Source organism: Lagenorhynchus albirostris, chromosome 1 (assembly GCF_949774975.1).
Source record: "Lagenorhynchus albirostris chromosome 1, mLagAlb1.1, whole genome shotgun sequence".
Lineage (NCBI taxonomy): Eukaryota > Metazoa > Chordata > Mammalia > Artiodactyla > Delphinidae > Lagenorhynchus > Lagenorhynchus albirostris.
In genome coordinates this window covers 88,426,268-88,450,522 of record NC_083095.1, presented here as the reverse complement: position 1 = coordinate 88,450,522, position 24,255 = coordinate 88,426,268, and the positions used below count along the sequence as shown (strand labels likewise).

The 24,255-nt window shown below is 39.0% G+C and overlaps 2 protein-coding genes across 11 annotated transcripts in view; one reads left to right on the top strand and one right to left on the bottom strand.

Annotated features, from left to right (window-relative positions):
• BLOC1S6 (biogenesis of lysosomal organelles complex 1 subunit 6) overlaps positions 1 to 4,179 on the bottom strand; it is a 60,166-nt gene extending 55,987 nt beyond the window's left edge. Inside the window, exons 1-2 of the mRNA XM_060149358.1 lie at positions 3,974 to 4,179; positions 1,978 to 2,245 (exon numbers count right to left, since the gene is read on the bottom strand). The gene's annotated coding sequence lies outside the window, so the exon portion shown is untranslated. The remainder of the gene's footprint in view (positions 1 to 1,977; positions 2,246 to 3,973) is intronic.
• SLC30A4 (solute carrier family 30 member 4) overlaps positions 3,871 to 24,255 on the top strand; it is a 32,646-nt gene continuing 12,261 nt past the window's right edge. For 3 of the 10 annotated variants that reach the window (XR_009540575.1, XR_009540574.1, XM_060149328.1), the window contains exons 1-3: positions 3,875 to 4,409; positions 4,520 to 5,024; positions 12,953 to 13,099. Coding sequence is in view for 8 of the 10 variants with exons in the window: in XM_060149328.1 (XP_060005311.1) it covers positions 4,634 to 5,024; positions 12,953 to 13,099 (538 nt within the window). In the remaining 2 variants the exon portion in view is untranslated. Of the gene's footprint in view, positions 4,410 to 4,519; positions 5,025 to 12,952; positions 13,100 to 15,004; positions 16,454 to 24,255 lie in introns of those variants that run through there. The other 7 variants (XM_060149287.1, XM_060149294.1, XM_060149316.1 and 4 more) reach the window with 5 other exon arrangements.

Below are 24,255 nucleotides of genomic sequence, written 5' to 3'. Positions count from 1 at the left end.
GACCTCGTTATTCCCTCTCATTTCAGCCAGACATGGTTAGAGTAATCCATAGGAATGTTTAATTTAAGCAATAAGCAAAGACAAAAACAAAGATATGAAAACAATGAACTTGACTAAGCGTGGTGTTGTTAGGTTTTGGCTCACAGGTTGGTGACAGGGTAGATGGTCTCAAGGGCCAGAGATGTTCTCATTTATCTCCTCCCCATCCAAGAAGGCAACTGCCTGTCCTCAGGCAATCTATTTCTGGTATTTCTTCTTCTTCCTTGGAGGAGGGGTTAAACTGAATCTCCAGCCTCTCTGTTACTAGAGTAACCCACAGAAAGAAGAAATGATTACGTTCACCGTTCACCGTAGTGGTGTATCACATCACTAACCCTTGTTCATGCCCACCCAACAGCTTTCATCCCCTCCTGAAAAAGGTAAGGGAACACATTCCAAAAACATCCTATGGGAACCTCCTATCGCCACATACTCCAATGGAGAAAGGAGTTCTCATGATGGGGAATATGCAGCATTGGAACCTGTCGACTAAGTGGATGAAGCACCTTTTCCACATTTCAGTTTTAAAAAAACTTTTCACTTTTCTCCCCCTCCATTCCCAAGAGGGATTTCACCGGACAATGCAGAGGTCTCCAGGTGCTGGCAAATCTTTCATATATGAAACAGGGATCTCTCCTAACATACCGCAAGAAGTCTAGATGCTTTTTTGCAGATCATTCCATTTTTATGCAGAAAGAAACCGAGAGGGACAGTGTAGAGTGATGGTTAAGAGCTTGAGCTCTGAAATCAAACTGACCGGGAACTGAGTTCCTGCTCTGTTTGCTAGCTTCACGACTGTGGCCAAGTTACTTAATCTCCCTGAGGTTCCATGTCTCCACCTACTTAAAAAAATAGTAATAGCTGGCATTAATTGAGCACTTACTATGTGCTAGGAACTAGGTATGCTAAGTTTTACATGCTTTACATCCATTAACCCTCATCACGGCCCTGTGAAGCAGGTACCATCATCATCCCCACTTCATAGGTAAGAAAATTGAAGCACGAAGAGGTTAAATAGTTTGCCAGAAATTATAGGACCCTAAGATGTAAAGCCAGGATTCTAACACAAGCTGTCTGACTCCAAGACCCATGCTTTGAATCAATACCTTCTTCATAGTGATGTTGTAAGGATTAAATGAGCTCAGGTAAATCAGGTCCCCTGCATAGTGCCTGGCACATAAACAAGCCTTAAGTAAACGTTAGCTGTAGTATTATTTTCAGCATTGTCATTTGTTCTAAGAGATATCTAGGCCAGAAAACAGGTTTTGATATAGGGTATTCTGCATCTATTCCAGTTAACTCCCCCAAGATATGCGTCCTGCAGTTAAAATGACAGGCCTCTGTTGTTAACTAAACAATCTGTGTATTATGGGTTACCTGGTTAAGAGATAGCCTAAATCATTGACAACTTTTTCCATTTGCCCATGCAGAAAAGCTCTTCACACTAAAAAGAAGTATTAAGTCTCTTATAAAAGAATGGCATACTGAACAAGAGCTAGCAGAATTGCAGGCAGTACTCAGCTTATAAATGGGTTGTTTCAAAAGTTGGTTTGTCTACTGTTATAAACTGAATACATAGACATAAGTTTGAAAATGGTGGTTACATTCCAAGACTATTCACAGAAGTCTATTTATTTAGCCCATTTTAAAGTTCAATGATAGAAACCATGCCACTAGCCCAAGGCAGGCCTAGGAACAAGAGCCCATGTGTGATAAAAGACTAAGAAAGGTATCTTTCCTGGTACAGAGGAAAGTTGATATAGACTATATTAGTCATCTATTGTTGTGTAACGAACTACTCCAAAACTTACCATATTAAAACAATAAACATTTATCATCTCATAGTCTCTATGGGTCATCTGAGAGTGGCTTAGAGGAAAGTTGATATAGACTATATTAGTCATCTATTGTTGTGTAACGAACTACTCCAAAACTTACCATATTAAAACAATAAACATTTATCATCTCATAGTCTCTGTGGGTCATCTGAGAGTGGTTTATCTGGGTGATTCTGCTCAGGATCTCTCATGAGGTTTCAGTCAGCATCACCCAAGCTACAGTCACCTGAAGGCTTTACTGGGGCTGCAGGATCCACTTCCAATATGGCTCACTCACATGGCTGTTGGCAGGAGGCCTCAGTTCCTCATCATGTGAGCCTTTCCACAGGGCTGCTTGAGTTCCTCATGACATGATAGCTCTGGCTTCCCTAGGTACAAGTGATCCAAGAGTGAGAACAAGAAGGTAGCTGCAATGCCTTTTATGACCTAGTCTTATAAGCCACACACTGTCACTTCACCCATATTCTGTTCATAATGAGACACAAGTTATACATTAAGAGCAGCCCACACTCAGTGGGAAGGGGAATTAAGCTCTACCTATTGATGAGAAGTATGTCACAGAATTTGTGGACATACCTTAAAATACCCTATAGTTTTTGTTGTCCTCCCATTACTCTCTCTAGGTACTCAGTTCACAAAATAGTAAAAATAAACTGAGGTGAGGAGCTTCAGCCCTTCCCCACAAAGTTTACTGTAAATACCCCCCAAAATCCATGCTCTTGCCTCATCTTGCTTTAAAAACATCTATCCCAAAAAAAATTAAAATAAAATAAAATAAAATAAAAAATAAAAACATCTATCCCCATTCCTTAAATGGAATCTCATTTGCAAAATGTATACTAAAGAGTGATCACATTCCTGAAATACTTGCTCTATTCATTTGTATTTCTCAGTAGTAGAATGTCAGGCAATATAACAAACTAAAAGTAAAAACAACAAAGAAACTACTCCCAATCTGGGTGGATTAAGATATTTGGAATTAAGAAAGCAACCTTCAGGAAACTTTCTCCCTTCTGTCGATAATGACCTGGGTCCCCTGGTTATTGAGTATTCTGGGTCTAGGGAACTAGGGGATCTCTGACCCCCAGTTCCCTAGACCTGACCCCCATGGCTGCAGCTCTGCAGGAATATTGTGGGCATTCAAAAGTGATGGACTGCCCTGGATTCCAAAAACAGTTGCTGCTCTTGCACCAGAGACGTGCAAGATTCTAAAGTATCATCGGGATCTTCAGAGGAAAATGATGTTTCATATGACTTTCTATTGTATTTTTTGTAACTTGAAATTTGGTAATTCATGTAGACTGTTGTCAGAATACATTTCTAAACATTGGATAAATGGGAGTTTGCACTGTAATTCAACTCCAAGTAGAAGCTAGAGGCTTGATCTATGAGTTCTTCTAACAGTGTTGTTGTTTTAAATCTTGAGTGCCCATTTGAGAATATGATGAAAGCTAAGGGACTTACTCAAGAAAATACATATACCCACAAAATTTTAAGGCCTCCGAATCCCCTAAAACCCATCCAGGGAATCGCTGGAGAAGCGGGAGGCAGGGCTTATTGTCACTTCATTTTGTCCTTAAAATGTAGATCTAAATTAGAAGCTACTACTAAAAACTTAATTCTTTTTAAATCTTGTTGTTAAACAAAACCAACGGCCAGTACAGACACCTCTACTAGATTTTCTGTGCTGGGGTTTAGTCCATACTGTAAATACCTTGGAGGCAAAAGGAACCTGGCGGTGAGCACACAGAGGACAACACACATTTGCTGAAAAAAACAGTAAATATAACGCAGGACACAGAACTGCTGACGACCACAAGCCTTGCCCTCTCCAAGCTGACCTCGCTGCGCAGCAAATTCTGCCAATTTGCCAGAGAGGCAGCAATTCGAGGAGACAAAAGCGGCTCAGCAACCCACTTAAAAGCAAACGCTAAATTCGTTTTCTGTCGAGCATCAGAAACCCAAATCCCAGCCCAGGATTCTCTAGGCCCTCCTTCGGTGGAGCGAACTCCCGGCAGCAACGCCCAGCCCCGGGTGGGCGGGACCGCTCGAATCTACCCACTTAACCCGCGGACTCCAGCTCCATCCGCTCATACCTCTCAGCCTCGGGAAGTGGAAGGGCCGCGCGGGAGACTGGGGCTTCGCCTGTGAGTGTCCCCCGGGCAGAGGCGGGCCCGCGGGATCCGCATCCAGGAGCGGGACGAGGGGCGCCCCTGTCCCGTCCTTCGCGTGCGCCCCTGCTCAGCGCGCAGGGCCTGCGTGTCCTCGTGCCGACTCCTCCCTCGCGCGCCTCGCCCGCGGCTGCTCCAGCGCACGCGCGCGGCCTCGCGCAGGGCGGGGAGGGGCGGCGGCCGCGGGCGCCCGACCTCGAACCTGTCAGACCAGACCCGGGGAGCCGGCCTGGAGTCGTGGGCGCCGCAGGCGCGAGGACGGCCCCGCTGCCCCGCAGCCCCGGGCCGAGCTGTGCGTGCCGGCCCCGCCGAGCCGGCCGGGGGCGGAGAGATGAGCTGCGGCACCGCGGCGGCGCCCCAGGTAGAGCGCTCCCCCCTTTCGGAGCCCCGGCTCCCCCGCTGCCCCGGGCTTCGGAACTTGTGGGCTTTGTTGGGGCGCTTTTAATTTATAATGAGTTTCGTTTTCTACAGGATGGGGAGGGACGCGCGGCAGTGCCATCGGGAACTGGCACTCGGGTGAAGTAGGAGCCGCCGGCCGTCCGCCTGCACCGAGCCGTTCGGCGCCGCGGCCGCACAGCCTCTGCCATGGCCGGATCCGGCGTGTGGAAGCGCCTCAAATCTCTGCTGAGGAAGGACGATGCGCCGCTGTTTTTAAATGACACCAGCGCCTTTGATTTCTCGGACGAGGTGGGGGATGAGGGGCTTTCTCGATTTAACAAACTTCGAGTTGTGGTGGCCGACGATGGTTCTGAAACCCCGGAAAGGCCTGTTAACGGGGCGCACCCGGCCCTCCAGGCCGACGATGATTCCTTGCTGGACCAGGACTTACCTTTGAGCAACAGTCAGCTGAGTTTGAAGGTGGACCCCTGTGACAACTGCAGCAAACAGAGAGAGTTGCTGACGCAGAGAAAGGTGAAAACCAGATTGACCATTGCTGCCGTTCTTTACTTGCTTTTCATGATTGGAGAACTTGTAGGTGAGTTGTGTTGCCAACTCACTTTCCATTTACCTTGCCTGGAGAGTCTTTGTCAAGCTGTAGTTACACATAACTTGGCGTTTAAACTTTCTTTTTAGGAAGCTTGTTATTTATCAATATACTGATGTGAAAAGGCCTCACGGTTCCAAAGTGCAGATCAACCTAGGTACAACAAACTTCCAAAGATAACTCTGACCTTTTCTTCTGATTCTCCAAACACTGTGTCATCTACTGTAAAGTTAAGGACATTATCTTCATTATATATCCTGTAACTTCCTCTTTAAACAAAAAATCTGATAAAACACCAGGTTAATTTTTGCAACCTTTTAAATAGTAAATGATTCTACAATTATTTAGAATCATAAAATTTTACAGTATGAAAGGACCTTACTGAACACCTGCTCCACCTTTTTCTTTTTTAAGAGATCAGAGGACCCAGAGGTTAAATATTAATAAATTATGAGGACACTTAAGTGGGTAATTGAAAAGCTACATCTACAGTCCCGTTGTCTTGATTTTTTTCCCTCTACATTTGAATTAAGTGGTCTCTTACTATTTCCTTTTGTATTTATATTCAAGAAATTTGCAAAGCTAAATAATGCTAACTGACCTCACCATTTTTCATTATAAGGAGGATCTGAAGGCCAGAAGGCTCCCCTGGGTTTTATAGAACTTGGTTTTATTTTTCATTTTTAATTACTCAAGTAATGCAGTCTTACTATAAAATACATGCTCAGTTTAGATATTAATTTCAGAGTCACATTAGTGTAACTGCTAACTTCTTTTAGTGACAATTGATAAAGTGACGTTAAAGCAGGGAGATTATTCTCCTGTGTTCTTTTTTTTTTTTTTCTTTTGGCCACACCGTGTGGCTTCTGGGATCCTAGTTCCCGGATCAGGGACTGAACCCTGCCCCTCAGCAGTGAAAATGCGGAGTCCTAACCACTGGACCGCCAGGGAATTCCCTCCTGTGTTCTCTTAATGATGAACCATGACAAGAACAAAGGTGGCAGTCCAGATTTAAGATGCTGGCTGGAGGTTATGTGCAGGAAAATTATATACATTTCCTACCTCTTTTCATACCACTTCTCGCCAGTGCTCACTTCAGCCATGCTGGCCTTCTTTCTCCCTATGACTCACAAAGCTGTTTTCCTGCCCATAAGACCTTCAGACTGAGTGGTCTCTCTACCTCTGGCTTTCAAACTTTTTTGAGTTCACTATAGTAAGAAATACACTTAACATTGTGACCCGTGTAGGCATGCATGCATACGTATGTATGTATGTACACACACATATACATTTGTATAAATATATGAATAACTAAAACAAAAATTTTACTTCATGTGCTGTGTTCTACTGTTTTTTCAATTATGGTCCCAGCCCACTTAATTAATTTCATGGTCTACAAGTGGGTCACAGCCTGCAATTTGAAAAGCACTGCTTTATATGGACTGCCTTTTCCCAAATCTTCTCTTGGCTGCCTTCTTGTCATTCGTGTCTCATCACAAAAGATACGTCTTAGAGACCTTTCCAACTGCCTAAAGTCAACCTCTCTTCTCCCCTGTTCCTTCCCCAGCTTTAAAAGCCCTCAGCACCTGAGATTATCTTGTTTGTATATTCACTTGTTTAATATCAGTGTCCATTGAAATATAAGCTGAATTACCAGCACCTAGCACAATGACTAGCACAGAGTAAACACTCAATAAAATTTTGTTTAATTAATTAATAATTGCTGTTAGAGAATTATAAATGTTTAAGCTATGAAGAAATTAAAGACAGAAGTGAAACAGATCAGATAAGGCATGGTCAGCAGATTAAGAGTCAACGACTTGGGGCTTTCTGGTGGCTCAGTGGTTGGGAATCCGCCTGACAATGCAGGGAACATGGGTTCAAGCCCTGGTCCGGGAAGATCCCACATGCTGCGGAGCAGCTAAGCCCGTGCGCCACGACTACTGAGCCTGCGCTCTAGAGCCCGTGAGCCACAACTACTGAAGCCCCTACACCTAGGGCCTGTGCTCCGCAACAAGAGAAGCCACCGCAATGAGAAGCCCGCTCGCCACAACTAGAGAAAGCCCGCGTGCAGCAACGAAGACCCAATGCAGCCAAAAATAAATAAATAAATCTATTTTTTTAAAAAAAAGAGTCAATGACTTGCCCAAATTCCCAGTTAGAATATTGAGTCATTCAGACTTAGTGATTCTTGAAGTTAATATTTGAAGTTAAAATCACATTAATCACAATTTCCCCCTTAAAATTAGAGTTTACACCTATAAAAATTACTAAGATATAATTGTCCTGACTTAGCATTATTTAAATCTCTTACTTGGTAAATGATGTTTTGTGAAAGCTACAATAAGTATTTCCTTTCAAATACTAACTTTATTTTCAAATATGAAAATCTTTTGTTAAACACTGTAGAGAGGCTAGTACTTAGAATAGACATTAACAATATTATTCAGAATGTTACATAGAATTGTATACAGTAGAGCATTTATTAAAGTGTGTCGAAAGCACTTAGAAATAAAGCATCTTATGTAGGAAGTATGGAGTAATTTTACCATGAAGTATTTTAAAGATCTGAAAGGGGAAACTTGATTTTGAATCTTGGATTTGCTCTGAGACCTTAGGCAAGATCAATTCTTTCCATTCAGCAAGTATTTTTTAAGTACTTGCTATATACAATGGAGAACAAAACTTAATGCTCCCTACTATCTAAAACACTTAATCTAATGTTTGGAGGACATTATATCTTCCTGTAGTGGAGGACATAGGTATTAATAAACACACAAATTTAAAATTCAAATGGCCTTAAGTACTGTGAAGAAAAAGAACAAGATACTATAAGACATAGTTTAGACATGTCCAGCAGGACATGGTTTATGTATGAGCCACATACAGTTAAACCAAAAAAAAGAATATTAGGAGTAATTTGAGCAAAGGGAATGGAGGAAGATGTTTTCGACCAAAGAGAACAGCAAGTTCAAAACTCCTAAAACCTTCAATTCTTTAAGAGGATCTAAAAAGAAGACCAGTTTGGCCAGAATGTAGTAAGTAAGAGGGAAAGAGACAGGGGGACCAGACCAGGGAGGTCATGAGAGACCATATTAAATGAGTTTAGTCTTTAATTCTAAGTACAACGGGGAGCCAGTGACTGCTTTGGAGTGGAGATTGACCTGATGGGATTTATCTTTTTAAAAGATTACTCTGACTCATATGGAGAGTGGATTGGAGGGTACAAGAGTGGAAGCAAGTATACTTTTGCAGAGGTCCAGACAAGAAATGATTATGGCTTGAACTGGAGTGGATGGAGAAAAATGTACTGATTGAGAAACATTCTAGAGGTAACAATGGCAAAATGGCTAATGGTTTGAATGTGAGAGTTGATGGGAGAGCAGTATCAGGAATGATTCTGAAATTTCTTACCTAAGCAGCTGAGCATATGGGAATGTATGTCAGTTATGAACCAGGGAGAAAATACAGAGCAGGATTTAAGCATGGGCTCAAGGGTTGTTTTAGGCATGTTAAGTATCATATGTATGTGAAATAGACAAAGATGTCTAGTGAGCTGTTACATATAAGTCTGTCATTCAGAAGGGAGGTCAAGGCAGAGAGAGAAACAGTATGTAATGCCATAGCAATAGAAAAAATTATCTAGAGAGCCCCAGTTTTGAGGAACTACAACTTTAGAAGTCAGGCAGAAGGCAAATGGGTATCCCAGAACTGAAGAAAAGAGTATTTCAAAATGGAATAAGCTGCTGAGAGGCCTGATAAGATGAGAACTAAAATATCCTCTGGATTTAGTAACAGTTATTGATTGTTTTAACAGCTGCATTTTATTGGGAATGAAAAAACTTAAAGAATGAATGCAAATAGACTTCCAGGTAAAGATGGCAAATGAACTCATGCATCTAGTTGTACTCTCTTAAACTACAATAAAAGGATTTAAAATACACAGACACACACACACACACACATATACACACACACATACATATACACATATATATATAGAATATATATATATATCTCCACACAGGTGGGGAAAACCTGAGAGGAGACTCTAGCAACACAAACTAGAAAGGAATCAGGTAAAAGAGGTAACTGACTTGACCCAAGAAAGCCAACTCCTAAACAAGCAGTGGGGAAAGCCAAGAACCAATCTAGTTTACACTAATGCATCAGAAACACCTAGACAACTTATTAAAAAACAAATTGCTGGACCAGAGTTTCTAATTAAGTAGGTCTGGGGTAGGGTAGGGCCTGAGGATTTTCTAACAAGTTCCCAGGAGATGCTGATACTGCTGACCCTGAGGACTACACTTGAGAACTACACTAGAGAATCCTAAGCAGGCCCAGAATTGGTTGTACCAGGTACCCCTATAAGTGTGGTTAAAGAGGAAGGCTAAAATAAGGAAAGTTCATTAAAACCTGTTTAAGAGCCAGTCAGATATAATAGTATAATAATACAATAAGTATCCACAGAGATAAAATAAGATCATGAATCCATGAAACTAGAATAGGCTACTTTTTAAAAGAAATTCAGAGTAGAAAATAGAGCTTTTGAATAATACAAACTTTTTTTTTTTTTTTTTTTTTTTTGCAGTATGCGGGCCTCTCACTGTTGTGGTCTCTCCCGTTGTGGAGCACAGGCTCCGGACGCGCAGGCTCAGCGGCCATGGCTCACGGGCCCAGCCGCTCTGCGGCATGTGGGATCTTCCCGGACTGGGGCACGAACCCGTGTCCCCTGCATTGGCAGGTGGACTCTCAACCACTGAGCCACCAGGGAAGCCCTAATACAAACATTTAAAATTTTAACTCCAAACAAATTAGAAGGTGAATTAAGGTCACCTCTCACAGAATATAGCAAAAAGAGAAGATAATGGGAGAAAAAAGGCAAGAAAATTAGTATATTAGTTCAAATTCCAAATAATAGGAGTCTGGGGAATAGAGAAAGCAGAAGGAAAGAAGTTATCAACAACACAGTTTAAGAAATTTCCCCAGGGACTTCCCTGGTGGCACAGTGGTTAAGACTCCACGGTCCCAATGCAGGGCCCCAGGTTTGATCCCTGGTCAGGGAACTAGATCCCACATGCATGTTGCAACTAAGAGTTCGCATGCCACAACTAAGAAGCCCACATACCGCAACTAAGGAGGCCGCCTGCCGCAACTAAGGCCTAGCGCAACCAAGTATTTTTTTTAAAAAAAAGGAGAATCCTTACCGCAAAAAAAAAAAAGGAGAATCCTTTCCAAAAAAAAAGAAAAAGAAATTTCCCCAGAACTGAAGGGTATACAATTCCAGATAGAAAGAGTTAATAGGGCTTCCCTGGTGGCGCAGTGGTTAAGAATCCACCTGCCAATGCCAGGGACACAGGTTTGAGCCCTGGTCTGGGAAGATCCCACATGCCACAGAGCAACTAAACCTGTGCACCACAACTCTTGAGCCTGTGCTCTAGAGCCCACAAGCCACAACTACTGAGCCTGTTCACCACAACTGAAGCCCGCACACTAGAGCCTGTGCTCTGCATCAAGAGAAGCCACCTCAATGAGAAGCCTGTGCACTACAACGAAGCGTAGCCCCCACTCTGCATCTAGAGAAAGCCCGCGCGCTGCAACGCAGACCCAATGCAGCCAAAAAATAAATAAAATAAATAAATTTTAAAAAAAAGAGTCAATAAAAGCCCAAATTGGATGAAAATAATCCCACACCAGGTACATCATTGTAAAATTTCAGAACACATGATACACACTTATTATTGCTTCAGGCAGCTGCTGTGTTAAACAATTGCCTCTGATAGTTTTTGACAAACACTGACCGAGGTTTGCACCAGGGCCAAGCTCCAAGTCAAGTCAAATAAAAAGAGCCTTGCAAGTATAGTCTCCCAGGGAACCACCAGACAGGTCAAATAATGACAATTTCCTGGCAATGGAGCTTTTTTTTTTTTTTTTTTGGCTGTACGTGGGCCTCTCTCCCGTTGCGGAGCACAGGCTCTGGACGTGCAGGCTCAGTGGCCATGGCTCACGGGCCCAGACGCTCCGCGGCATGTGGGATCTTCCCGGACCAGGGCACGAACCCATGTCCCCTGCATCGGCAGGCAGACTCTCAACCACTGCACCACCAGGGAAGCCCGCAATGGAGCTTTTAAGGAGCTCTAACGCCATCCTATTCCTTGCAGTGGCTGCCAGGCTGAGGTTTTCACTGTGGTTGCTGCTTGTTAGTTTTCAAGGCTACCATAGAACTGAAGAGGGGGAGATTGGGTATAAGGCAAGTTAAAGTGCCACAGAGCTAGTGAGCTTCTTACCAAGATTCAGCCTTTTTCCTTGAATAAATGCTACCTGTATCAGCCTTTGTTTAATTTCCATAGTTTTCAGAATGCTGATTTGGACAATTTTTGCCCACGTTCTTATGGCTTTTATGGAGGAGATGATTTTCATAGGTCCTTACTCTGCTGTTTTTGCTGGTGATCATCACATGTGGCTCTTTAGGTTAACAAAAATTAAATAAATTCAATTCCTTAGTTGCACTAGCCGTATTTCAAATTCTCAAAAGCCACCTGTGACTAGTTGCTGCTCCATTGGCCAGCGCAGATAGAGCATTTCCATCATCTCAGTTTTATTGCACAGTGTGGCTTTAGGGTATTATCCTTATTTTATAGATGAGTAAACTGAACCTCAAAAATGGTAAGTAACTTGCTCAGTCTCTGAGATTTCAAAGCCCCATGTTATTAACTGCCAAGCTGTATTTTCTGTCAGTGATTCCAGCTTTTTCATGTAAGGGAATACATAAAAAATGATATTTCTATAGAGCACACTGGCTGGAGTAAATGGATGTGACTACAAGATCACCAGCCCCAGTTCTCCTGCTGCTCTTGACTCTGCATACACATCCCAGGAATAGGGGAATCAACATCTCAGCACACTTATGTGTCACAACATCCTGATCATGAAGTTCTGCTATACATTATAACAGTATTTCTCAGTGTGGTTACAAGACCAGAAGCATCAGCATCACCTGGGAACATGTTAGAAATGTAAATTCTCAGGCCCCATCTAGACCTACTGAATTAGAAATTCTGGGAGTGGGGTCAAGAAGTTTATAGTTTAACAAAACTTCCAGGTGATTCTGATATACATAAAAGTTTGAATACCCTGTATTATATTATAAAAACTTATTCTATGGTGCTAGGAAAATTGGTTGACCATAATGGTCATAAATAAGTACATATATATGTATATATGTACACATATATATATATATTATTATGTATATATATATATACACACATATATAAAATACATATACACATCCACATATATGAAATATACACATTATTATTATGTATAATAATACATAATACTGGAAAACTAATATAAAAATTGTATTCTAAATACCATCTTTTATCCCTCTGTTAGGAGACATTGCTGTTTATACCGAAGAGAATCAGTTAATTTTTATCTTTTGTTTTGAACTAATGAACATTTTGTGAAATTTCTTCAGTTTATGTTCAAACCCTCCCAAACAAGTGAATACCTACCTTTTGTTCAGCTTTATTGTAATATTTAGATATGGTGGTTATTAATTTCACTGTCTAATAGTAGAATTAGTAGGTTGAGTAAAAACTGTATTGCTAAACACACAAAACTTCTCTTTGTGTCAGCCCCCATTTAATGGCTCTTAAATTTTTTAAGGTCATTTACTCCTCAGAGAATCTGTTCCTGGAAATGGACATCTTCACCATTAGAAAAATATGCATAGTTAATGTTTTGCATAAAATTTCAGGATACCTTGACTTAATTGCAATAGGATAAGTATTTAGTTAACTTTAGTTAGAAGTTTATGTTTTGTAGGATGCTGCATATTTTTGGTTTGATTGCTTATGTTTATTATTTTAATTAACTTATTCCTTCTTTCCTGTCACCCTTACTCTAAGGTGGATACATTGCAAATAGCCTAGCAATCATGACAGATGCACTTCATATGTTAACTGACCTAAGTGCCATCATACTGACCCTGCTTGCTTTGTGGCTGTCTTCAAAATCACCAACCAAAAGATTCACCTTTGGATTTCATCGCTTAGGTAGGTAATTGGGCGTTTCTTTGGTTTATAAAATTTTATAGTAAAACCACAATGAACTATAACCTTTGATTAACTGAAATCTTTCTGATGATAGTCTGTTTGAACAAAGCAAATGAAAATAGACAAATAAGATTCATTCAGATACATATCTTCCAGGGTACATGCAGTTCAGTTAGCTAAATAGTTTACACATATAAAATTACACGGTAATCAGGGACTTTCCTGGCAATCCAGCAGTTAAGACTCCACACTTCCATTGCAGGAGTCATGAGTTCGATCCCTGGTTGGGGAACTAAGACCTCACATCCCACATGCTGCATAGTGCGGCCAAAAAAAAAAAAATTGTGTGGTAAACATTAATCTTCAGATGTTGTTCCTTGTGTCCTGAAGGTGTTAACAGAAAAAAGTTTACCTTCAGTTTATCGAACCAAGCAAAACCACATGGATTTAATTCATCAATGAGCATTAGCTTTTCTTTCTCTTAAGGTATTCCAACCAAAGCGACTTATAACCCAGGTTTTAGGCACTACTATAATATGTATAACATACTGTATGGCTGACCTTCATTGTGGCCATTAACTGTAAATGCTAACAAAGATTCTTTGCTTGACCAAACGTTTGTCAGTCTCCTGAGCTGTCTCCTAAGCCCATCTCTGTACTTCCTCATTAAATCTAGTTTTAGGAAGAACCCTGCCAAACCAATTTAACAGAACCTCCACTCTCAATATTTGATGGGTTATTCCCAGGTGATGTCTCATCACCCTGGCCTGTTTTCAACAAGGCTTCCCTATACCAATCTTGATAGCTTCCCCCCAACTGTATTAAAGTCTTCTTTACCATGTTTTAATAAGTGTCATTGAATTTTTTTTCTTTCACAATGCACACATATTTATATTTTCCTATTTTGAACAAATATTAATATTTAATTAAGAGAGGTTAAAATCATACATTGTTATCCACACAACTCTTCTTGCCATGTTAGTGTTTTTTTTAATTTTTACTTATTGTCAAAATACATATAAAACAATTACCTGAATTAGTATATGAAGTGCCATATGACCAATTTTTTGCTTAGAACCCAAAAATTGATTTAGGCAGCTTCAGCAAAACCTGTCTTAAAGAACCAGAGTTAACATCTTGTAGTTTTATTTTGTGTAGACAATGACACTCTTGGCTAATATTCCATTCAGTTCCTCCCCTTCTTTGTTACTTTTTAGCCTAATCTTAACTCAACATCTAGGTCTCCTATAATTTAGTAGCTGGGTCTTCTAGTGTAAAACTTGACATTTTACCTGAATGGCTGTATTCCAAGTAGCTATCCAGGTCGTAAGTTTGGGAACTTATCTGGCATCCCCATTTCTCAGCACCCTCAGCTGCTGTACAAGAGCAGTAAAGCCCTGAGTGAGGCCTTTCCGTTATTTGTTAAGCAACTGAATAACACATAATGCATTTGGATGTGTTCCTAAAAAAAACTCCCACTTCTAGCTGACACATTATACATCCATTTGTTTACTGATTGCCTTGGGGTTTTTAAAAAACTTCAAAATTATTCTTAAACTTTAATATTTTTGTGTGATTTAAACACCTGCAGTTTAAGAGCAAAACTCAAACTAGCATTGTGGAATGGGGATTTTTACCTTCTAACACTATTTGAGAGAGTGCATTCATTTTAGGTTATAGACCCCTTGGAATTCTAATGAAAACAGTGGAATTCTCCCCCAGAAACATGCAATACCAGAACATAGAAAGTTCTACAAATGATAAGAACCCATAATCATGAAAATTCTATTAAATATCAGAGAAGTACTTAGTGTTTATCTAGATAGTCATAGATAACAAGTACTATGAAAAGATGAAAGAAAATAGAACTGACTGGTCCTATTGTATTTCTGTACATTTCTATAGAAAGTCAAATTTTTCCCTTTCCTTAAAAGTACTACTTCAAGATGGTGGACTAGAGGTCAGCATTTGAGAGTCCATTGAAATAAAAGGTACCAAATCAACACAGAGAAGCAAATGGTTGAGTCACCAATCAACAAGACATTTTCAGAAATTTCTGGAAGTTGGAAAGTAGATGGGAGTGGGTTGAAGAAAGAAACAAGCCAAGAAGCGACAGCCTGGAGAACGCTAGGGTAGAACTGGACCAGCCCAACAGAACTCCAAAGAAGACTCAGGGACAGAGATGGCAGATGTGAGAATTGGGGCTGAAAACAAGACTAATTGAATGACTGCAAATGAGAGACTGCTCCCACTAGTCCACTGTGTCCCTACCTTCCTCCCACCGCCACCTCCACTCAGGCGGTCCGCATTTTCCCCCATGTAAACACCACATAGTTCTTCCAGAAGGAAATTGAATCAAATGTTTGGAGAAAGCTGAGGCTTTTAGTGTGAATGTTGATGCTCCAAAATAATTCGTTTTCATACTAGAATTCAGGGTTCTCCAGCCTTCTAGTTTGGTTCCCCACATACTCACACTAAAGTAATACACTTGTCTTAGTCTTCCCTGCTCTACACCCCTTATTAGTAACCATTTTAAATAGTTATGGCTTATCCTTCCAGCATTTCCCTTTTGCAAAGGACAGTTTCCCTATCCTATTACCCTAAATGTGAACGGACACCCAAGGATCTTTCAGAAAATGGGAAAAACCAGCAGCATGAAAGAAAGTTAAAAAACAAACAAACAGACAAAAATTTGTCTTACAGGAAAGAGAGGTGACTTAGGAAACAGAAGAAAATGTTTTCAATTATCTTATTAATATACCCAGAATAATAAAACAGTAAAATGTTTTGAAAAAGAAACATACAGAAAAAGCTCTTTGAAATTGAAATATCACTAAAATTTTTTTAAAGTTTTTTTCGATAGAAGGACTAGAAAATATAATCAAGAAAGTCTCGGACTTCCCTGATGGCACAGTGGTTAAGAATTCACCTGCCAGCAGGGGACACGGGTTTGAGCCCTGGTCCGGGAAGATCCCACGTTCCACGGAGCAACTAAGCCCATACGCCACAACTACTGAGCCTGTGCTCTAGAGCCCGTGAGCCACAACTACTGAGCCCATGAGCCACAACTACTGAAGCCCATGCACCTAGAGCCTGTGTTCCATAACAAGAGAAGCCACCGCAATAAGAAGCCCACACACCACAATGAAGAGTAGCCCCTGCTCAACGCAATTAGAGAAAGCCCACCCACAGCAACAAAGACCCAACGCAGCCATAAATAAATAAATAAATAAATTTATTTTAAAAAAAAGAAAGTCTCCCAGAAAGACAAATACCATATGATATCACTTATATGTGGAATCTAAAATACAATACAAATCAACATATCCATGAAACAAAAACACACCTACAGATATAGAGAACAGAGTTGTGGTTGCCAAGGGGGAGGAGGGGTAGGGGAGGGATGGAATGGGAGTTTGGGATTAGCAGAGGCAAACTAACTATTATATATAGGATGGATAAACAAGGTCCTACTCTATACTATGTTCAATATCCTGTCAAACCATAATGGAAAAGAATATGAAAAAGAACATATAAATATGTATAACTGAGTCACTTTGCTCTACAGAAGAAATTAACACAATGTAAATCAACTATACTTCAATAAATTTTTTTAAATAGTTAAAAAAAAAAGGTCTCCCAGAATACAGAACAAAAAAATAAAAACAGGAAGAAAAAGTTTAAAACTATAAAAGAATAATCTGGGAGGTCCAAAGTTGTATTATTAAGAATCTCAGAAAAAGAGACTTACAAAATAAAAGGGAGTGACTGCTTAAGGGGTACAGGGTTTCTTTTTGGGGGTGATGAGCGTGTTCTGGAATTAGATAGTGGTAATTGTTGCACAGCCTGTGCGTATACTAAAAGCCACTGAATTTGTCCACTTCAAAATTGTTAAAGTGGTGAATTTTGTTATTTGAATTTTATCTAAAATTTTTTAAGTCATCTAAAAAATAAAAGGAAGAGAATTGTTAAGATATAGACAGGTATTTTCCAGAGCTAGGGAGGGAATCACATCCTCACACTAGCAGGGCCTTTTTGGGATCTTCTTTTTCTTCTTTGTATTACAAAAACTTATAAGGATATATCTAGATAAGACTTATTTCACTTATCCTGCTCTTTGAAGTAATGGAAGAAAAACTTATGATGTGGGGAGGATTAAAAAGACAACAAAGATATGTAGAATTGAATAAAGCTATAAACCAAAGCAGTGGCTATCCTTGTGTGCTGTAAAATTCCACCACCTCACGAGTAATCTCTCTAAGTTCTGTAGGGAAAGGTTTGTTTACATTGGACACATTTAGATAGTGTGCCTCTTATGACCTCTACTACCAAGACTTGGGAATTCAGGTCTTAAAGAACACTGCAGAAGGAATCCCCCCTAAGAAACTTCTGGTTTATTACTGTGTTGTTGAATTTGCTTTGTTTTAATGGCATGGGTGGTAGGACAGGAGTTGGTTTTTTCTTTGTTGATTTATTTTGTAAATCTGTAAAACATGTCACAAAAGTCAAAAATTATTTTTTAAAAGAAAAGATTTACTCAGAGAAGCCTCGCTTTCATTCTGTCCCCTCCAACCCATCCTCCTGCCCCACTCCTAATTAGCAATCATTTTAATTAGTTTCTGGCCTGTCCTTCCAGCATTTCCTTTTGAAAGTATAAGAAAATACATATATATGTTCATATCCCGCTCCCTGCCACACTTTCTTATGCAAAGGCAGCATCCTGGAGGTGTGTGTCTGTGAATGAGAGTCAGATAATAGTAGTACCATATCCTAAATTTTCTTTTTGTTTTCTCATAACACTTTATACATGCCTAATAGCATTTATCACATTTTTATAGATATTTTTATGAAACAATGTCTCCTTCTAGACCATGAATTAAGTAGGGACAGGAACAGAAAATATTAAACTCCATGGGTCTGGCACTAATAAGTGCTGTATAAGATATCATTAATCAAATTGTTGCGTATTCAAGCTGATTAAATATGGTTATGAAAACTGAAACAGATAATCTAGTATAGCTCATGATCCACAAATCATTTGTGTTTGGGTTAAATTAAACCAATTTCTAAACTGGGAGTAGGAGTATTTTTGAAATTTTGGGACAAAAATATTTGGGACTTGAAAACATTTATCTGTAATTCTGAATCTGTTTATGCTCACAAACTATAAAAAATTATTTGATCTGTAACATAGCTGGGTTATATAGCCTGGCTTATAGGTCCTTTGGACCAATTAAGAAACTAGTCAGAAGGGAATTTCTTCTTCCTTATCTCAGTCAGGGGCTGATCCTATTTGTTTTGGTACTTAACCTCTTTTAGAGTTTTGTGGTTAAATTGTCTTTGGTTCACATCTGAGATCTGCACTTTTACTAGCTATATGACCTTTGGAAGAATGATTTAATCTAAGTATGGGTTTTTACTGTAAAATACGGATGATAATGTATAAGTTCCTAACATGGTACCTGGCACAGAGTAAATTCTCAGTAAAAGTTAGTTCTAGTCTTCTTTTCCTTCCCTCTTCTACCTGCCGGTTTATCATCTTACCCAGACTTTTTATATCTCTCAAAATGCTCCATGCTCCAAAACTACCTGCCTTCCCCCCTCCCCCTAATCGGAATTCTTGTCCTCTTAGCAAAACTGTCTCAGCTAGGTAGGAGGAGAATAAGATGATTCACCCTGATGATTAAATAACAATTTTTAAAGATGTGCTGTTTAACTCAGGTCTTTGGTAACATTTGGGACAATATAACAAAATTTATTTTAGCAAAAATCATTCAGTCAAGGTGAGAGAAAGGTAGTTTTAGATTTGAGGGGTAAGCCAAACTCACTGTCCCAGGAGTCAGGTCCATTCTGTTGGTACTTTCTTTCCTTCATGTGAACTCAGAGATTGTGTAAAATCATTCAAGGTTTTTCTTTTTCTTCTTTCTTTATTATACTACACTGAGCTACAATGGCAGCTCTTTTGTGGGAAGAGGGAGAGCAGGGTAGGAACTATATGTGAGTTATTTTTAAATGCCTGGATTTATTTGACTTTGGGTATGTCTTCTTATTCTGGAAGCTACTAAAACTTAGAACTTCATGAAGCCACACTGTAGGAGAAATCCCACAAATCCTTAGGAAGAATAGCCTATGTCTCAGGGGACATGCTCTTCTAAAGAGAACAGCCCAATCCCTTGCTTGCTTTCTACTTTTATCTTTCTCTGTGGATTATGAGTGTAATTGACTTTATTTATATGACTATTCCAGTTCTTGGGCTGAAGAGACTGCATGGATTAGATAAAGATAGTGACCATGTGAAAGGACCGTAGTAAGCAGAGTTGTCTGTATTTGAAATAAAAAGCGAGATTTACTTTGGTAATAAAATCATCAGCCTAGGTTAATAATGAAGTGACAGTGCAGGGATCTTTAGTAGCAGTGTGTCATTCTACTGAACAAAGACCTTGGCAGATCTGACTAGATGATGGTTGTCCTGAGGTAGGTAGATGGTTATAATGCTAGTTCTACGTAGTTTGTTATTTTTCTCCTGATACTTACTAAAGGAACAGAAAGTATTCAGCTAAAAAAACCTCTTCCCCCATACGTGCAGCAAAAAAAAGCCCCACAATGCTTCTCCCTAGTGATTCATTTTAACAACTTCCTCCCACCCCTGACAAGAGTTATTCCTATTATATTCACATCTTAGAGTTATTTCATATCACATGAACATCTATAGGAAAAGAATAGGTACATGCTAGAAATGGGAATTTTTACTGAGGCAGGAGTAAGACATGAATGAGGTGGTCAACACTGGATAGCCAAAAGTCAACTTGAGCACACTGGGCACCTTGGATGTGGGCTATAGGGAATGGTATGAAGGCAGGAAACAGGAGGTGATTCAGAGTAGGAGGTGAGAGGATCCAAAGACAAATTTTGCAGTTTAGCTTAGCATTCTGGTGGCAACAGTGGGCCCCTGAAATCCTACATGATGTCTTTATCCTGAGTGCATCCTCATCTGTGGATGAGGTGAAATTAAAATACTATCAATAGTTTGGAGGTCCTAGGCAAATCCAGTACAGCCCACTGATTTCCTTCTTTTCTCCTTCCTATCTGCTTTTAGAAGAATGTAGAAAAGAGAAATAGCAAAAAGAAAGTAGAAGACAATGTCTCCACTTTCCTTCCCTATTCATTTTTATAGACCTCTGAAACCTGAACTTTAGATGTTTACTATGAGGCAACAGAAAGACAAGTGTAATATAATTTACGGGAAATATACATTATTGGCATCATAGCATTAGCAAAGATAACAGTTATGATAGGCCAGTACATCTAGGCAGCACTCGTTAAAAAGCAAATATGCTTGAGTTGAGTGTGGTTTACATAGTTGAAGCAGATTATTACTCATACACTGAGTAGGTGCTCAAAAGTTACCTGTTGAATGAATGAGTAATGTTATAAGGTGGGGAGACAGGCAGTAAATATGTACATAAGCACAACATAATCATAAATTGTATTAAATGCTGTGAAGAGAAAGAATAAGGTACTATGATGGAGAATAACAGGATGTCAGAGAAGGACTCAATATTCTTCATGTGAACCTTGAAAACCTCTAGTTTTGGCAATTTATAGATGTGTTAAAATGTGCAATAAACATTTTTCATATTTTATCCTATCAAAACTTGATAATCATCTGTGTTTTCTCCCATTTAATTTTTGCTCTTACTATTTATTAGCCATTCAAATCAAAACTGTTTATTCTCTGTATGTGAAATTCACGGTATATTTTGGTCTTTATTATATCATTGACTATAAACATTTGTTTATATTTCAGCTGAAAAAAAAGACCCAAGTGATGTTATAACAAAAAACACATATTCATTCATCTTACTCCATCCTCCAATGCTACAGTTCAGCCAGGTGGAGTGATATAATTATTTGTGTGTAGAATAAAATAGCAAAATATGTTAGAACTACTATAATAATAGGTTTCTAGAATTTCCATAAAAATCTATTTCAAGAGTTTTTCATTTATGCTAAATTTCCATTTAGTCAAGTTTGTCCAAAATGAATAGGGTAGTAACTTTCACAGAAATCCAGCGTTTCATTTATGGAAGTTCCTGGGTCTCCTTTAGAAAATGAAAAATCCACCTGTCGTGCACTCCTTTCATCTTGAAAAATTTTACTGTATGTTGTGTGACCAGATACCAGCCCAGGGCAACAGGGCAAGAATGAGAAGACTGGAGCAAGTCATAATTTGGTTGTTGATTGAAAGCTTCCTTCTCTCTTAAATGTTGTGGGAGAAAAAAAATCCTGCCTATATTTATCTGCATTCCATCATATTTAAAATACTATGAAAAAAATTCAAACACTAATTAGTTCTACTCATGATATTTCACCAAAGTTTAATTTATTCACAGTGAAAGAGCTTTTTGTTCATTTTATCAGAATGATCATACAACTACTATTAGGAATTTTAGCTATATGGTATTACTGTACCTTATACTTCTCAATTATAAATCTCAGCCCTAAAAATCTACTTAAAATTTTGAGGTTTTTGCTTTTGCATTTATCAGTATTCTGTTTAGAAGACATTTTGACAGGTCATTAGAATAAAAAAATAACAGATGAATGTCTTTGCTTTTCACCAGGGAAACTAGATATGAGGCATATTCCTATTAATTGCTGAATAAGGCATATCTTTAATAACAATATCCTAATATGTCATTTTGGGAATTTCTAGGAATCAGTTGAATTCCATTACTCTTAACTAGGGGCAGGCATTAGGATCCTTTGTGCTACTTACATGGGTGAAAACTGTGTGGTGGAAAACTGAGTTTTCAGCTGCAGGGACCTAGGGCCTTCAAAGGGCGGGAATCCTCCTTGTCAAGAGCTTTGTTTATGCTTTAGTTTGACTTTCATTTTACTTTATTTTGAATGTGGTTTTGCCTTATCTGAGGGTTCACAAAAAGATCATTTTCAGTGTTTAGGAAAACTATCACTGGGATGTGGGTGTTGCCAGATTTAGCTTGCTCTCTCTCTCTCTCTCTCTCTCTCTCAGGATGACAGTATGTCTGAAATATTGCAGGGGACATACTTATATGGAAAAAATTAGTTGTTTATCTGAAATGAAGATTTAGCTGGGCATCCGCTATGTTATCTGGCAGACCTACTAGGGTAACAATATATCTTATCATCCAAACTAGGACACTTTTGAGAGTTAAATGGGACACTTTTAACAATTATACCAGGATAACAGGCATAACTTGGAACTATCTGGGAAAACTGGAAAGTATGGCCAACCTAATTACAAGGGGTTTTGAAATTTTTAATTATTGGTTTTAGATTTTCATAAGCAATCACATCTCTCTGTCATTAACTTGTATAGCTGTTAATCTTTATGAAGTATATTGCTTTATAATTTCATATTAAAAATTTGATTAAGGCACCTTTTAAAACTTTGGTGTCCTAACTGCTAGCTAGCTTCAAGCTTGACACAGGGTTAGAGTTCTCTTCTTTTTTTTTTTCAGAAGAGTTTGAGAAGGATTGATATTTTTTACATACCAATATTAAAGAGAATTAAAGTTCTCTTTCTTCACGAGTAAAATGAGGAGCCTACCGTTAGTACATGAGATTTTATAGTTCAAAATTTTTTAATTATTTCTTCTTTCTTTATATTATTTATATATGTATATGTTGACATCAGCAGTTATAACTTAAGACAAGAAATTCCATGTGTTTTCAGTCTTATATTTGGCTTCTTTTTCTTTTTAATTTATTTATGTGGTTTTTTTTGGCTGCGTTGTGTCTTCGTTACTGCACACGGGCTTTCTCTATTTGCCGCAGGCGGGGGCTACTCTTTGTTGCGGTGCGCGGGCTTCTCATTGCTGTGGTTTCTCTTTGTTGCAGAGCACAGGCTCTAGGCGCACAGACTCAGTAGTTGTGGCACGTGGGCTCAGTAGTTGTGGTTCACGGGCTCTAGAGGGCAGGCTCAGCAGTTGTGGCACATGGGCTTAGTCGCTCCGCGGCATTTGGGATCTTCCCCGACCAGGGCTCCAACCCGTGTCTCCTGCATTGGCAGGCGGATTCTTAACCACCGCGCCACCAGGGAAGTCCCTATTTGGTTTAATTCTTTTCTTCTAACCTATTCTTGTTTTGGGGGATTTAGTAAATAATTATTGTTCATATTTAGCTTTACCTTCTGAATTGTATATATACCCCTTTCTCTTCCCTTGCTCAGCCTAACTAACTTTAGTCTACAGATCCATCCACAAATATATGAGTACATGTTACATGCCAGCCTTTCTGCTGAATGCTACAGTAAATGTGATGTGGAATGTAACTTGGTTATATCCTTAGGGGCTTAGAGTCTAGACTTGATATGGTAGTCTCTCCACAGCTTTGTATATTTCAGTTGGGGTTTTTTCTCTGCCTTCTTCAAGCCTGTGTCTCCTATGAAGTATGATAATTAGTATATCAGGAATACATGAATCATGGTTTTGAATAGGAGTTGTATGTTTTTTGTCTTATTCCAGTACCTGTTGATGCACAGAATTTTATTAGGGTTTTGGCTACATTAATGAAATGTCTTTGGGAAAAAACTTTTTACTGCTAGTTAGTTTTTCTGTGTTGTAATTTATGAGGTGGAATAAAAATGATCATAGTCCAATATACTTGAACTGCCTTTAACCTTTGAGCAATGAGTTGACCCAGATAACAATTTTCCAGTTTGTTTTAACTTTTAACACTTAAAAGTTTAATATCTGGTTTCTTTAAAGAAAAAAAATTTGTGTATTTTCTTGCTATTATTGTTTTGAGTGTCAACACTAGTTTTATATAATAATTATTTTAAAATGTACATTGCCCTATTTTTATTATTTTGAAAAGATATAAAATTATTTCTACTTCATACTCACATGGTAGAAAACTCACATGGTATAAAAGCATATATAGTGCAAAGTCATCCCTGTCTCCTAGCCACCCATTTTCCTCATAATCAGTTTTTATCAGTATTTTGTATATTCTTCCAGAATTTGCATGTACAGATCATTATTTATATATTCTCTTTCTTCTTTTTGCACAAATGCTAACATACCATACTGTTGTATACTTTTCTTTTTTCACATAACACTGTTATTTTGAAGATGACTCCTTATCAGAACATGAACAGCCTAATGGTTTTT